Source organism: Dermochelys coriacea, chromosome 20 (assembly GCF_009764565.3).
Source record: "Dermochelys coriacea isolate rDerCor1 chromosome 20, rDerCor1.pri.v4, whole genome shotgun sequence".
Classification (NCBI taxonomy): domain Eukaryota; kingdom Metazoa; phylum Chordata; order Testudines; family Dermochelyidae; genus Dermochelys; species Dermochelys coriacea.
In genome coordinates, this window is record NC_050087.2 from 799,923 (window position 1) to 817,240 (window position 17,318).

General features: G+C 42.6%; 1 protein-coding gene across 1 annotated transcript in view; it reads left to right on the forward strand.

The window, feature by feature from the left end:
• SCN8A (sodium voltage-gated channel alpha subunit 8) overlaps window positions 1-17,318 on the forward strand; it is a 75,191-nt gene that overhangs the window by 42,679 nt on the left and 15,194 nt on the right. Inside the window, 4 exon segments of the mRNA XM_038378154.2 lie at window positions 25-142; window positions 2,923-3,077; window positions 4,185-4,358; window positions 11,550-11,672. Coding sequence (XP_038234082.2) covers window positions 25-142; window positions 2,923-3,077; window positions 4,185-4,358; window positions 11,550-11,672 — 570 coding nt within the window.

Sequence of the window (17,318 nt, forward strand, 5' to 3'; positions counted from 1 at the left end):
TGTTGGGTTCTTTTTGTGTTAAAGAAACTGGATGATACTAGCTCTTCTGAGGGCAGCACCATTGATATAAAGCCAGAGGTAGAGGAAGTCCCTGTGGAGGCACCAGAAGAATATCTGGACCCAGATGCATGCTTCACAGAAGGTGAGTTAAGCACAGGTAGATATGGGCCTCTGAGTTGGTATTCGCAAAAAGAAAAGGAGTACTTGTGGCACCTTAGAGACTAACAAATTTATTAGAGCATAAGCTTTCGTGAGCTACAGCTCACTTCGTATTGTGACCCATATCTAGTGTAGGCTTAGCCTAGAGTTTAGGTTTGGGGCTGGATCAGAGCTAGGGATTCTTAAAGATCCCCAATTCTGCAGACATGAGTAAATTATAGGTTTCAGAGTAGCAGCCGTGTTAGTCTGTATTTGCAAAAAGAAAAAGAGTACTTGTGGCACCTTCGAGACTAACCAATTTATCTGAGCATAAGCTTTCGTGAGCTACAGCTCACTTCATCGGATGCATACAGTGGAAAATACAGTGGGGAGAGTTATATACATAGAGAACATGAAACAATGGGTGTTACCATACACACTGTAACCAGAGTGATCACTTAAGGTGAGCTATTACCAGCAGGAGAGCGGGTGGGGGGGGAACCTTTTGTAGTGATAATCAAGGTGGGCCATTTCCAGCAGTTGACAAGAACGTCTGAGGAACAGTGTGGGGGTGGGGGGGATAAACATGGGGAAATAGTTTTACTTTGTGTAACGACCCATCCACTCCCAGTCTCTATTCAAGCCTAAGTTAATTGTATCCAGTTTGCAAATTAATTCCAATTCAGCAGTCTCTGGTTGGAGTCTTTTTTTGAAGTTTTTTGGTTCAAGTATTGCCACTTCTAGGTCTGTAATCGAGTGACCAGAGAGACTGAAGTGTTCTCCGACTAGTTTTTGAATGTTATAATTCTTGACGTTTGATTTGTGTCCATTTATTCTTTTACGTAGAGACTGTCCAGTTTGACCAATGTACGTGGCAGAGGGGCATTGCTGGCACATGATGGCATATATCACATTGGTAGATGCGCAGGTGAACGAGCCTCTGATAGTGTGGCTGATGTGATTAGGCCCTATGATGGTGTCCCCTCAATAGATATGTGGACAGAGTTGGCAACGGGCTTTGTTGCAAGGATAGGTTCCTGGGTTAGTGGTTCTGTTGTGTGGTGTGTGGTTGCTGGTGAGTATTTGCTTCAGATTGGGGGGCTGTCTGTAAGCAAGGACTGACCTGTCTCCCAATATCTGTGAGAGTGATGGGTCGTCCTTCAGGATAGGTTGTAGATCCTAGATGATGCGTTGGAGAGGTTTTAGTTGGGGGCTGAAGGTGATGGCTAGTGGCGTTCTGTTATTTTCTTTGTTGGGCCTGTCCTGTAGTAGGTGACTTCTGGGTACTCTTCTGGCTCTGTCAATCTTTACATTAGTTTACTAGCAGCCAGTTTAAAATAATTATACTCAGCGAGGCAGCCACAATTCACCAGAAAGCAACAGAGAGAGAACTGAGTGATAAAATCACCTCAAACCATTTAAAATACCTTTGCTATGGGAATTATTCTAACAAATCAGTGGCCACATATGACTTCATGATGGCTCTGTCAAACATTGTGGCCACAAGTATCTTCGCAGCAGCAATAAAACCCAAATTCTCTTGCTTCAAAATCCCTGGTGCCAGCAACTTTCACTGAAGGAGAACCTTCCTTCGCTGTTAACAGTCTAGACCGTGGCAACATCACCTGGTCTCCAAAGGCCTAAATTCTGCAAATCCTTAGTGCTTACAGACAGCTCCCCAACCTGAAGCGAATACTCACCAGCAACCACACACCAGAACCACTAACCCAGGAACCTATCCTTGCAACAAAGCCCGTTGCCAACTCTGTCCACATATCTATTGAGGGGACACCATCATAGGGCCTAATCACATCAGCCACACTATCAGAGGCTCGTTCACCTGCGCATCTACCAATGTGATATATGCCATCATGTGCCAGCAATGCCCCTCCGCCATGTACATTGGTCAAACTGGACAGTCTCTACGTAAAAGAATAAATGGACACAAATCAGACGTCAAGAATTATAACATTCAAAAAACCAGTGGGAGAACACTTCAATCTCTCCGGTCACTCGATTACAGACCTAGAAGTGGCAATACTTGAACCAAAAAACTTCAAAAACAGACTCCAACGAGAGACTGCTGAATTGGAATTAATTTGCAAACTGGATACAATTAATTTAGGCTTGAATAGAGACTGGGAGTGGATGGGTCATTACACAAAGTAAAACTATTTCCCCATGTTATTTCTCCCCCCCCACCCCACCCCCTACTGTTCCTCAGATGTTCTTGTCAACTGCTGGAAATGGCCCACCTTGATTATCACCATAAAAGGTTTTCCTCCTTCCCCCCCACTTCCTGCTGATAATAGCTCATCTTAGGTGATCACTCTCCTTACAGTGTGTATGATAAAACCCATTGTTTCATGTTCTCTGTGTGTGTGTGTATATAAATTTCCCCATTGTATTTTCCACCAAATGCATCCGATGAAGTGAGCTGTAGCTCATGAAAGCTTATGCTCCAATAAATTTGTTAGTCTCTAAGGTGCCACAAGCACTCCTTTTCTTTTTGCAAATACAGATTAACACGGCTGCTACTCTGAAACCTGATGTAAAGCTAGGCATTCAGATACTACAGTGACAGGAATTAGCATAAGGACCTGGAAGAGGGGTGGATTGATTGGATGGATACATTTTACTTTTAACTGAAATGCAACCAGTTTAAGATTCTAGAGGAGCAAAGTCACTTTTATGCAAAGACCCTTCTGTTCTTACAATATCCCATCTCCCACCCCCAATAAAAATCCTCTCACACTCACTCCTTTCCGCGTTGCCCCCATGCAGGTTGTGTGCAGCGCTTTAAGTGCTGTCAGGTCAGTATTGAAGATGGGCTGGGCAAATCCTGGTGGATCTTGAGGAAGACCTGTTTTCTGATTGTGGAGCACAACTGGTTCGAGACTTTCATCATCTTCATGATCCTACTGAGCAGTGGAGCCCTGGTAAATGAGTTTTGGAAGTCTGTGAAGCCAAATTACATTATACTGGGGCTCTTCTCCTAGTGTACTGAGAGCTATTTATGGGCATTTTGGTGGGAAAATGCCATCTCTCCTTGAAGAGGTTGGGGAATGAAGAATAAACTTGTGATTTATTATTAATGATTTGTATTGCAATGGGCCCCCTTTGTGCTAGGTGCTATTCAAAAACTTAGCGAGACATGGTCGCTGTCCTGAAGGTTTTCCAATCGAACTTAAAGTAAGAGGCAAAATTAGGAGCCTTGAAATCCGAGTTCTAATCCTTGCTTTGCCACAAACTCAGTGAGTGACATTAGCAAAACCACTTCACCTTTCTGGGCCTTAATTTGCCCATGATGATGTTAGGATAGTGATACTTTCTTTAACATTTGTTCAGCTCCTGGAGACCTTCAGATTGGAGGCACTGTGTGGGTGCAAACTAGATGCATGGTTCTGACAATGCAGCCATGTTTCTAGAGGCTGAAGTTCTCCTACTAGTGAAAGACCTCATCTAATTTTTTCCCAGATCTTTGATGAGAATCAACTTCTTGGGTAGTTAGTGGATTGTGCTATACAGTGAATGAAAAAATGCAGTACATTTAAGCTGCAAATTCTAGTACAACAGAACTCCTGTGCTTCTCCAGCTTCTCTTTAGTACCTTTGGCCAGAATGTTCAGAGGGTCTCTGCACCCATAACTGGAGCCTGATTTTTTTTTTTTTAAAGTGCTCAGCTCCCATTTAGGCATCGAAATAAATGGAAAGATTTTCAGAAGAGCTCAGCACACTAGATGCATGTTGAGAGCTGAGCTGTTTTGAAAATCTGTAAGCATCACAATAGGAGACACTGGGCGCTGAGCACTTTTGAAAAACTCTCTCTCACTTAGGTGCCTAAAAGGAAGCTGAGTTCCTTTGAAAATCGGTCTCCATGGGCTTGTCTACACTTGACTTCTTTGCATCAGTGCAAATGTGCTGCATTGGTGTAAAAAATGACTTCCACTGGTGCAGCTTACCCTCATTTAAATGAGCTGCTGGTTTGTTGCACATTCAGTGGCAATTCTTTTATGTAATGACAAGTGGCATTTGATTATTTCCCAGGCCTTTGAGGATATTTACATAGAACAGAGAAAGACCATCCGGACCATGCTGGAGTATGCAGACAAGGTCTTCACCTACATTTTCATTCTGGAGATGTTGCTGAAGTGGTGCGCTTATGGATTCGTCAAGTTCTTCACCAACGCCTGGTGCTGGCTGGATTTCCTCATTGTGGCTGTATGTATTTTCTGCTTCTGATGTCTGGCTGGGAAAAATAAATTTTACCTGGGGGGTGGGGGTGTAACTCCGTGCTCACGAAAAGGGTCCCATAGACGATGCATCTCACTAGGAAGTGGGTTCAATCCCATGTAAGGACAGAACCCTCCAGACAAGCAGAGCTACTGGGGATTGTTATATGCAACTGAGGGATTCGAGGGACGTGATCGTTCCCCTCTATTCGACACTGGTGAGGCCTCATCTGGAGTACTGTGTCCAGTTTTGGGCCCCACACTACAGGAAGGATGTGGATAAATTGGAAAGAGTACAACGAAGGGCAACGAAAATGATTAGGGGTCTAGAGCACATGACTTATGAGGAGAGGCTGAGGGAGCTGGGATTGTTTAGTCTGCAGAAGAGAAGAATGAGGGGGGATTTGATAGCTGCTTTCAACTACCTGAAAGGGGGTTTCAAAGAGGATGGCTCTAGACTGTTCTCAATGGTAGCAGATGACAGAACGAGGAGTAATGGTCTCAAGTTGCAATGGGGGAGGTTTAGATTGGATATTAGGAAAAACTTTTTCACTAAGAGGGTGGTGAAACACTGGAATGCGTTACCTAGGGAGGTGGTAGAATCTCCTTCCTTAGAGGTTTTTAAGGTCAGGCTTGACAAAGCCCTGGCTGGGATGATTTAACTGGGACTTGGTCCTGCTTTGAGCAGGGGGTTGGACTAGATGACCTTCTGGGGTCCCTTCCAACCCTGATATTCTATGATTCTATGATTCTATGATTTCTACACCACAGGTCTTAACAGATGCGTACAAAGGAAGGGCTTCCATCCTTTGGCTCACGCTGTGTTAGCATTGCTCTTTCTGAAGGACCTGTACATTGAGGAAGTTATAGAAAGAGTTCAGTAGAGTGTAAAGAATTTGTACTACAAATGAACATACCCTGACTCCAGGCCAGCTGAAGCAACATCTTCTATCTCCACGTAGTTTGTATGTGACACCAATGGGAGAGAGTCCAGCAGGTGGAATCTTTCAATGCTGCCACCTGGTGACATCCATGCACACTCTGGATATTGGGTGCTCGGGCCAATGGGTCTGTTCAAAACTTTGTAGAACTCCAGGTACTTCCAGTTCAAGTGAAGAAAAACCTTACAAGGCTAGATAAAGTTTGTCTTTATTCCTCTTTGCTAAAGAGGATCCAATACCCGGAAGAAAAGGGCTGATCCTCACATTTGGGGATATGGACAGCAACTTGGTGTAGGGTAGATGTAAGATGATCAAAGGGGTAGACCTTCAACATGGACAAACTATCATAGAGACCCACATAGAGAGAGCTGGTTGAAGGAATATACTGAAGGGATAAAATGAATAGGAGAAGAAGGGAAATGTTAGCAAGATAATTTATGGGATAGAAAACAGAAGTATTTAAAACATGATAGGTAACATTTTCAAAAGCACCTACATGACTCTGCCTCTGAAGTGCTAGAGTCCCTTCTCAAAATGGGATTTTAGGCTCCCATGTTCCTCAGGTGCTTCTGAAAATTGTATTTGTGTGCATTCAAAACATCCATCTGTGAGGCAGTGTCCTAGCTGAGGGCCCAGAGGACCTGCTGCACCAATCAGCCCAGACAAATGATAGAATATTAAGCTGAGAAAAGGCCTTTCTGAGTCTCTTGCTGGGAGATGGAAAATTCTTCTTCAAGTGATTGTTCACATCGATTCCAATCAGGGTGTGCGCACGCCATGTGCACGGTCATTGGAAAGTTTTCCCTTAGCAGCTCCCGTCGGGTCGGCTCTGGAGCTCCCTGGAGTGGCGTCTTCATGGTGCTCAATATATAACCCTGCCAACCCAACCCCCCTTCAGTTCCTTCTTACCGTCCGTGACGGCTGTTGGAACTGCGTTCACTTGCCTTGCAAGTGCTTCCCTTAGTTTTCTTCTTTAGCCTGTAGTTTTCTAATCTACATCGAGCGCGCTAAGCCTTTCAGGAAATCGAACCAGCTGTTTCTTATGGTGGCAGACCGGATGAAAGGGCTCCCCGTCTCTTCCCAATGCATTTCTTCCTGGATCACAGCCTGCATCCGCACATGCTGCAAGCTGGCTAAGGTCCCAGCCTCGGTTATTACAGTACACTTCACAAGGGCACAAGCCTAGTTAGCAGCTTTCCTGGCCCAGATCCCCATTCAGGAGATCTGCAGAGCAGCAACCTGGTCATCAGTGCATACGTTTACCACTCACTATGCTATCACCCAGCATTCCAGAGATGATGCAGCATTCAGCAGAGTGATGCTCCAGTCAGCGATTCCTTAACTTCAGCCACATCTCCGGGGGAGAGCTTGGGAGTCACCTGATTGGAATCAATGTAAACAATTACTCGAAGAAAAAAAATGGTTACTCACCTTCTCGTAACTGTTGTTCTTTGGAATGTGGTGTTCACATCCATTCCGCTACTCACTCTCCTTTCCCCTCTGTCGGAGTAGCTGGCAAGAAGGAACTGAAGGGGAGGGGGGTCGGGTCAGGCCGGCAGGGTTATATATTGAGTGCCATGAAGGTGCCACTCCAGGAGCTGCTAAGGGAAAACTTTCCGACGACCGTGCACGCAGTGTGCGCGCACCATGAATGGAATGGATGTGAAGAACACATCTCAAAGAACAACAGTTACGAGAAGGTGAGTAACTTTTTTTTTTTTCTGAGGTAGGATTTATTTGTGCTGTACAATGGCTATGGGAACTCTAGAAATATCTGAGTAGATGGAAGAATTTTCCCTGGTGTGTTGGGGAACTGCTAACGTGGAGCCAAAAGTGGGATCAAATTATCTGATATTTACTGTAGTAAAATGGATATTCAAAGTTTCCTGTTTGCTCTCTGCTCACTTGGGTGTCCCTCCTCTAAACACAGCTCCTAAGTAACTCTTCTGATCTGTAAAGTCTAGTGAATCTGTAACTCTTGTTTTACTATATAGTGAAACACAAGACTAAAATGAAAACTCCAAAACCAGACCCTTAACCTCTCCCAAACTGGATTGAGGAAAATGGTTGAGCAAGATTAAATGGATTAGATATACTTTAATAAGAAAAGGCCTGCAGTTAAGCTAGGTAGGAGAAAAATTGTAAAGGTTACTCTGTCCTCATACTTCATGGTGTGAGCTAATTCCAGCTGGGGTCAGGAAGTACAGTATTGCACAACTGGCAAATGTAGTACAGATTTGTTCACTTCTTTCAAAGCATCAGATTACCGCTCAAGTAAGGATCTCTGCCAGATCCTTTTAAAGCCTCTAAAATGGCAGAAGTGGGGTTTGAGTTGAATCTCATGATGGGAACAATAACTAAGAGGAAATAAGCATTTAAATCATAACAATATTCTTGAATGTTATTTTTCAGGTTTGGTAGCATTGCTAAATAACCCTCCTCCTCTGATTCCTAAAGCTTGCTGGCTATACATGTGAAGAAAGAGTCTTTTTCTGGGTAATAATAATTAAGGCTTCTGCTTTTCAGTCCATTGGGATTACTTTTGGCATGTACCAATGCCCACTAAACAGCCTATTGAAGTTTCCAGTGAATTGAGTATATAATACTGAATAATGCCATTGAAGGTTGAAATATCCTTTTGTAAGTTCCACTATTTCTTGTTTTGTTCACATTAGGGACCAGGGCATTAATCTAAGGGTGAGGGGCTCAGTGAAGTCTTGGTTGTTTTGTACTTGAAATGCTTGAATTACTTCTGCATTGTGAGTACATTAGAGATGATCCGAGGTCCAGACACTCCCACCCATATCCTGAAGTTTGGATCTGAAACCCCTCACTTGGTCTTTGGTGATGAAGCAGGGCTGTAGATTTTTTGATATGAGCAGCACACACAAGAGCTGCTCTGCTTTGGAGCCATTTCTAGCCTTATTCCTTCCTCCCCACTAGACAGAGTTACAGTAAGCATCCCTCCTAACAGCACAGTTTGCTACATCCTGTGATCATTAGAGGTTTTTACCTGCAGATCAAGGTCTGGCTCAGCACAATGAGTCAATTCCCATGGAAGCTTATAGCTGATGTCTTCTGATGCACAGATCTGTTTCTCTGAATCTAAGTTTCTAGTCAGTAGGCCAGGCTGTCTTGAGCTCATGCCCAGGGCTGACAACACTGCAGTGCAGCACTGGTTGAGATGGGTTAGAAGAACTTGAACTTAAAACTTTGTCGCTTCTGCTTGTCTCTGATATAAACTAAAGCTCCTATGTGAGGCATTTCTTTGACATTAGTGAAGAATCCCTGTGTGTTCTCTCATGTAAGAAAGCTCTTTCTAATGTAGGATGGGAGCAGAGGCTAAGGCAATGGACTCAGTCTCGTGTCTGAAATACCGGCACTTGCTGGAACAATGGTTCATACCCGCTAGCATCAGTGCAGCCCTGCGACCTTCCAGAGTAGATAGAATGTATTCCATGAAGGCCACTGTGAGGCTAGTAAAGGTCCCATGGCACTTCTTATAAGAGTAACCAAGGGCACATGGACAAACGCTTAAAAATGTCTCCTCCTGCCCACTGCTGTGAACCAGCTGGTGATGGTCAAATCTGAAGATGGAGAAAAGCAGGAGTCCTATACATGAGCAGAAAAATGAAACTGAATCTTCATACTACAAATGTCAGCAGTCCCACTTCCTCCATGCCCCCTTACACACGCCTCAGGCAGCTCCTCCCACAGATCAGGTCAAACGTATGTCCACACACCACGCTCATTTCGGGGCATATTTGAAACCGAAATGAACCTGCTTTTTCTGAGATACCAAAGATCCTGATGCTTCTCTCAGAAAAAAGTGGTCAGTGGTTGAGATTGCTAAATTCTTTTCTTGCTTTAGTCTGAGATTCCTTCACTCCTAAATCCCTTAACTTTGGTGTCCATCTCCCTGTACCTGGCAGGGTATGTGACTCAAGCTCAAATGTATGTGACTATGGTGAGGGAAGAGGAAAATAATGTGTCTCATACTGGGCAGAAAGAAAAGGAGTACTTGTGGCACCTTACAGACTAACAAATTTATTAGAGCATAAGCTTTCGTGAGCTGTAGCTACAGCTCACGAAAGCTTATGCTCTAATAAATTTGTTAGTCTCTAAGGTGCCACAAGTACTCCTTTTCTTTTTGCGAATACAGACTAACACGGCTGCTACTCTGAATACTGGGCAGAGTTACTGTTCTGGAAAACTGTGATACACCGTGACTATGTAACCACCAGGTCCACGTATTGTGTGTCCCTTTCTATCCCTGATCTGTTACGGCCCCCGTCTGACTCTTCACATCAGGAAGTACATACTCATACTTTCAGCTCTGACAGTCCCTGGTTCAAACCACTGCATATCAAGCAAGAAGACAGCTGTCATAAATATGACAGAGGATATATCTACACAGCAACCCCCTCCAACCCCCACCTCCCTGCAGCAGCAAGTCTCAGAGCCCAGGTTAACTGACTTAGGCTCGCAGGGCTTGAGCTGCAGGGCTAAAAACAGCAGTCTAGATTTTTAGGCTCGGGCTGGAGCCAGTCTTCCGCGACCCTCCCCCCTCACAGGGTTTCAAAGCCCAGGTTCTAGCCTGAACATCTACCCTGCTATTTTAGGCTTACATTGAGAGCACCTCCCCAAGTCAGTTGACCTAGGCTCTGAGACTCACTGCTGCAGTTTTTTGCCATGTAGATGTACTCAGAGAGACTTGAATCAATAGCCCAGACCAAAGGATCCCTGAATATTGGAGCATTAGAAATCTGGTCCTGAATTTGGTTCCTTGAGCCCATTTCTAGAATGAACTGGCATCATCCTTGAAGTTCATTTACTGCTGAGTGCCTTTGTTTTCCCATGTTTTAAAGGAGGATAAAAATTCACTGTTAGGAACTGTGTCCTGTTATGAGGATTAACAAGCTAATGATTAATAAGGAAAATCGCTGTTTAAGGGCTCAGTTATTTCATGATACATAATGATCAACTGACATTTTTAAATGGTTTAGATACTTGTCCTATGTGTCTCTGTAGTGTAACAGTGGTTGATTTTAAATCACAGGCACTCTCATGGGAGGCGGATGAATGTGTTGATGGTGAAGGACAGTTATTATACAGGACCCTATCCACATCCCAGTGTCATAAACAGGAGTCTTTCCAATGACTTAAATGGAAATTGGATCATGTCTGTAGTGCCATTAAGTGTACATGGTACTTTATGGGCAGAAGGTCCCTTTGAACTCACAATATAAGGACCCAGTCCTGCAACAGACTTAGTTGCCCTCAGCACATACTGAGGACATTCTGTAGCTCACAGTAATGGATCCTAAGTTATATTCTAAGCCATGATCTTTAACAAAAAAGTATGGCTTTGGGGTTAAGGCAGAGTACAGTGGACTTAGGACATCTAGATTCTGTCCCCAGCTCTATCATAGCCTCACTGTGTGACTCTGAGCAAGTCATGTCGTCATCACGTGCCTCACTTTCCCCATTTGTAAAATGGGATAATTATACTACCCCTCCCTCAAAGCAGGTTGTGATGCTCCGTGATAATTAAGCTCTGCATCCTTTGCAAATCTTTGTATGGAGATGCTAGAGAAGTGCTATGTGTTAGCAGAACCAAAAATGATATAAATTTGAAACTGAAATTTGAAATTTCAAGCCAAGGATGTTCAGTATTTTATTATATCAATCCATCCCCAAAATTATTCTTACGTTTTTGATATAAAGTAATAAACTCTATTCCTCAATGGTCACTGCTGTAGAAAGAACACTGCCACCAGGAATGAGTGAGGCGACTGCTTTTTGAATAAGCTGAGCAGGACAATTTGTGCAGTGTGTGTATTTATCTGTATTCTTTCTCACAGGTACCTTTAAAATTTGTCTGGCTTAATTTAATGGGAACTGCTTGGACCCTGCAGACAATAAAAGGGCCAGGGTAAGGTTCTTGTCATCCGTTTGGGCTCCTCCTTCCAACAGACCCTGTTTCCGTCTGTGTGTGTCTGCCTCTCTCTCACTTCTTTTTTCCCCTTTGTTTTTTTCTTATGCCTCTCTCAACCGCATTATTTCCTTTCAGGTCGTTTCAGTCAAGTGAAGTAGGCAGCTGGTGTCATGTCTTCGGCATTTATCTATGGGGGCCCCAGACCTGCAGTCTGGGCTGGGCAATCAGTGCTAGGGGATTCGTTCTAACAGTTTGGAACCTTTTTTCTTTTTTTTTCTTTTTCTTTTTGTTTTCTGTGTAGGTCTCTTTAGTCAGCCTTGTAGCTAATGCCCTGGGCTACTCGGAACTAGGTGCCATAAAGTCCCTTAGGACACTAAGAGCTTTGAGGCCTTTAAGAGCGTTGTCCCGATTTGAGGGGATGAGGGTAAGATGCCATTAGCAGCTGATCCTTCTGCATGCCTGTGGAGCGGGTTTTTTTGAGCATGCTAGAACTGATCAAACTGGTGGAAAGATAATTCCAGGCAGAATCATGATGCAGCTGCTAACTTGATCACACACCCCTGTTTATGTCCCCTTACCCTGCCCTCTGCTGCACACTCCCCTTTTAAAGAAGGGAGATGCATTTAGCTGCCTCATTACATTAATTATTGGCCCAAACCACATGCCATTCGTAGAACATGTTCAACACTTGGCTGTTCTCATTTGGCCTGGCTTTTACCTCTAGCATCCGAGCGGGCTTTTCAGCTGTAACTTTTTTTATCTAGGGAGAATCACCAGGTGCAAAGAAGCAGAATTCGAACCACCTCAGATGTCTTTCCCCCTCTCTCCCCTAAGGTGTTGGCCACAGTGGGAGCTGGTGGGATTTAATCAAAGGAGAATTTAAAGGGTTTATAAAAAAATCTAATGTAAGTAAGTCAGTAGAAAGCTGCTTCTCCTTCTTGGATAACTCAGGCCTTTAGTCCCTGTAGGAAGGAAATGGGGGAGAGCTCAGCTGTTTCAAAAAAGCTTTTGGTTTAATTCCTCTTGTTGCACCTTGTTGTTCTCAATCCAGTCTGGTGATGACTGGAAGCCTTGTCTGATAGTGAAGCTTTCCTTTCCACTCCCTCCCTTTTACCATGCTTTTATGGTACCCGGTCCTGTCACTGTGATATTAGCAACAAAGCACAAGCAAAGCATTGAACTTAACAAGCTTTCCTGAAATTGTTAGATGGCACCAATGTCATGGGGATTCCATTTGAAATGATTGCAGTGTCTTGTTACTTTGCCACTGATTTTATATTTTGGTGCTTTTCCCCCTCCTTTTGTATTGAAATAATCATGTACAAAAAAGCAAAACAATACAACAAAACATACCTTTCTGTAGGTAAAGGGATGTTGGACCAATGGATTTTCACTGTTGTTGTTGTGAAAAATATTAATTTAGGTCTTGCACTAAAGATCAAGAAAATGCACAATTAAATTTAAAGATCTCATAGAAGAAATGGAATAAAACAGCTGGGAGATCATAGTAATCTCTAAATTTACTCCAGGGCACCTCTGGAGTAAGTCCATTGGAGTCAATGGAATTACTCTGGATTTACACTGGTGTAACTTAGAGCAAAATAATGGCCTAAGGCATAAAATGGCCTGTTAAAGGAATTCTCAAATAGATCTCTAGGGCATGACATAAACTACAATATCTATAAAGAAAATCCAGTGGAAGCAATAGTTTGTACTGAGGGTAGTGATGGTACAGTCGCCGTTGGCTACGTACACTAACCTCAAGTCAGCTACACAACATGGCCATATCAGAGTTGTGTAGAAAGCACTAGTGAGACCTTAACTGTGCAGAAATGATCCTGATGAGGCTAATCCTGTAAAAATCTTTCTGCCAATTTCTTCAATAGCACAGTCACAGTGCAGCCCCTGAAAGGCATGTCCTGCTCGTCCGCCCTCAGAAACACAGTCCCAGTTTTGTTATAGTGGAATGAAATCTGTGTCAATTTAAAATAATTTAAATAGGTGAAGCAGAATTCTCGATTCCCTTTTCCCAATGCCAAAACCATTATAATTGTTTCATGCAGTTCATGGCTGTTGGCACATACAGCAAACTCAATGGTTAAATTCATCCCATGGCTACTTATATCCCATTTATTCTCAAATGTGAGGGCTTAGTGGGCATAAGCTGTGTGCTCACATCCTGTGCAGGAGCACGTTTTACTCTACGTGCATGAAGAGGCAGCAGTGTCTTGTTGGTGGAACCAGATATAGGGAGCTGTGATTCTGCCTCTGATTTGGGAGTGACCTTGGGCGAGTCACTTAGCCCCTTTGTACAGGGCACAGAGAAGTTAATAATACTTCACAAGGGTGTTGAGATGTTTAATTACTGTTTGTAAAGAGCTTTGAGATCCTTAGATGTAAGTCATTATACAAGTGACTGGTATTAATATGAAGTATCGTTACTGGAAATGGCCTTTATCTGCTAAAACAGATTTCAGGTATTGACCATGTGAGTTTTTATCTTAACTTTGAGATGCTCATGGGACATTCGCCTGAACTGACACACTTGGAAAAATCAGTAGCCTTTCCACACTAAAATCCTGGCCCCATTGACATTAATGAAAAAACTCCCATTGATTTCAGTGGGGCCGGAATGTCACCCTAGCTTTGTCTAAAGCTTGATACTGTTAACATCATTTGGGTCATAATAAAGGTGTGGATTAAATATCAATATCCCAAAAGCTTCAGATTTAGTATTTCTAGCAGGATAGCCTTTAACTTAAATTCCTGTCTGAGATTCTTATAAAAAAGCATGATTGAATGATTAAGACTTAAAATCTAGGTTGAGCAAAGATGGCTTGTGTGAACTATATGCTAAATACAAACAGGGTTGATTCCTCTCTGGGGCTATATTAATCTGCTTTGGGGGGGAGGGGGGTTTCCCCCTTGCCAGTAGGGCTTTTATTTTAATGCTAAACAGTGGCTTACAAGTTACATACCACGATCAAAAAGGGTGAAATTTATTCCAGTGGCACAAAGCCGGAGTGATCAGGCCTTGTTCATATGGAGTCTGGCAAAGTTAGGAGTCTAGAGCACCCCCTCCACAGTTGCTTCTCCAGCTGACGGGCCCCCAGAACCCCCCACTTTTGTGTACACTTCTCCCACAATGGACAAATGTGGAGTTTGTCTGGTATGAAGGGTCCTTCTGCACTAGGATGAATTTCATCCAGATAGAACCAATTTGCCCCCTACTGCAACATCAACACAATGTTAATAATTTATATATATTTTTGGTCATTAGGACGTGTTCTTTTGTTAAAGTTTAATGCTTAAAAGTGGTTTATATAATGATATAACTTGGTCACAGAGACTAATCTAATCAGAAAGAGAACTAGTAAGAAGTCCATAGATGATAAATGGTATTTTAAAAAATAAATGTAAATCATGCTGGAGAGAGTGATTCCTACCCCTACCCACCTGGAGATTTTGAATTGTACCTGGTGTGAAATCGAGAGATTCACACATACTTAAAATTGGGAAACTTTTTGTTTCACTTCAGCAAAATTGATACAAAGGGATTAATTGTAACTGTGCTACTTTGTAACTTTCTCCATTCCTTTTTGTTCTGACTTTGATATAAATGTACCAAAACAATCCCTCCAATCCCAAGGACAGTAATTTGAAATGCCTTTGCAAAGGAAACATTACAAGTAGTTCTTTGCTTTTCTCTACTCCATAGTAATCTGCATTTTAAAGAGCTTGCTCTACTTTTAAATTATTCAGGAAGTATGACAGTAATGCTATGAAACATGCATGCACTTTTGTCAATTGCCAATGTACAGTCTGCACACAAAAGCCATGTTCCCTCTCTCAGAATTTTTGAAAGTTGGTTATGGTTATAATCAATTTAAACAGTGTGAGTTGATTCCATTTATTTAGGTAAATGATTACAGGAAGAGAGCATTTGCCAAGTCAGCATACTTACTCTACAACTAGTCGGGGTATATCAGCATTCCAATATCTGAATAGTTATAAAATACAGTAGGTGATCACTATGGTGTATGCACTTAGGGGAGTAGGTAATTGGAAGGAAAGGTGTGTATTTACCATATATTTAAAGGACCTGATGCTGATCTCATACCAGTGTAAGTCATTAGATTTATGCTGGTGTAAAACTGATTAGTGATTAGTCTCAAACCCTGTTAATCATTGCAGGGAAAACTTCATTCAATAGAAGTACATGTGCATTTAACCCTTTTACTGCCACATTGCCAAGTTGATGGGGCATCTAAAAGCTAAAATGGTATCCTGGTCAATTATTATGCTGAATTTAAATTATCTGTAGATTTTGTATGAAGCTATTGAGGGGTAGAGATGGGGCCAAGCCATGAAGTTTGGAGTTGGGTCTAAATTTCTGGGATGCGAATCCAAGGTTCTGGCTTCAGTCCATCTCTTTTCAGGACCAGTATAATTTTCAGTGAGCATTTATAAGGAAATCCCATTGGATTACAGAGTGGAGCCACTTGAGTCAACATGAAACATGACTAAATCATTACTAATTATTTTGTTACATAAAACATTTAAACATGAAACAATGACACAGAAAGCGACCAGTTTGAGAGTCTGATTTAAACATGTCTCACCAGGGAGGTTAGCGTTCCACCATTTGTGACTGCTGAGACACTTTGGCATTTTGCATGAAGTAACTGGTAGAAGGGACTGGGATCATTCAATATCTTAATTCCCATAAGTGATAGTAAGACCATCCTAAGAGGGCAAATCACTGGCTTAATTGATCTTTTTTGCCAGGGAGAACTAGGAGGGCTGGCGTAGTGACTATTTACTACCTAGGGCATTTTCATTAACCGTGACTTCTTTTGAGGAACAGCTGTGATCTGGTGGTTTAAGGAAGAGCTGAAACTTGGGTTCTGTACCTGACTCTGACACCTCTATTTTGGGTGGGGAAACTGAGGCTCAGAAAGGCAAAATGACTTGCACAGGGTCATGGCAGCCAGTTGGTGGCAGAGTCAGGAACAGAAGATCTGATTGCCAGTTCTGTGCTTAGGCCAACATCACCATTTCAGTGATAATGAAAATGCCTTTGGCAGCAAGGAGTCACTACAACTCCCACCCCAATTGCTTTTCTGACTCTTTTTGTAAAGTACCTTGAGATCTGCCTGAAAAGTGCTATGAGGAGTCCACATTGTTATTAATTATCATATATTTATTGTTTAAACCCTGAATTACAGAATGCCTGAAACCAGTGCGATTGACTAGAACTTTGATTAGTGTTCCTCTGACACAACACAAAAGGGATGAAACAGTTTAAAATTTTAATTTACTAAAGGAACCTAAAATAGGAGAATTGTAATAAAAGATTTAATACCCCACTGGCCTGGCTATGTTAAAAGCATGAGAGCTTAAATTCTGCCATGTGTTTGTCAGGAGAGGGCTTGGGGAAACACTGCTCCAAATTTCTGAGACTCAAATTAGGAAAAGGTGAAAGAGATGAGCTGTGACCAAACAGCACACCACTTCCTGTCTTATTTGCTGCAGTTTGGAGAAGGGAATATGGCTTTTCTTTTTTCTTGAGCTTGCAAATCTGCATGCTCAGCTATTTGCCTGAGACAACATGGTTGCCTTGCTTAGTCACAAATATTATCTTGATGTTTACACTGACTCATGGCTTAGTCTTAAGAGAGCAATTTTAGGGCTCGATCCTGCTCCCATTGAAATCAATGGCTCAGAATTCCCCACTGACCTCAGCGGGAGCCAGAAGCGGGTCTGTAAGTGACCACAGCCTTGTTTTAAAGTGGGGAATGGCCATAAGGGCCACTGGCTGATAAATTCCTCCAAATCCATGAGCAATGATATCCTTGGACCTGGCTTTGAGCAATTAGTCAGGTAGGAGTCTATTGATTATTGTGTAGAGAGTTTGAGCCCAGCCTCACTCCGTAACATCGTTTTTTCCCTTTGGCAATCAAAATTATTTAAAAGTAATTCTTTTACACATGCACGCACAAATACACACCCACACCCACAAAAAAACAAACTCAAAGTCGTCAGATCCAAAAAGAACTCGCCCTGTTTT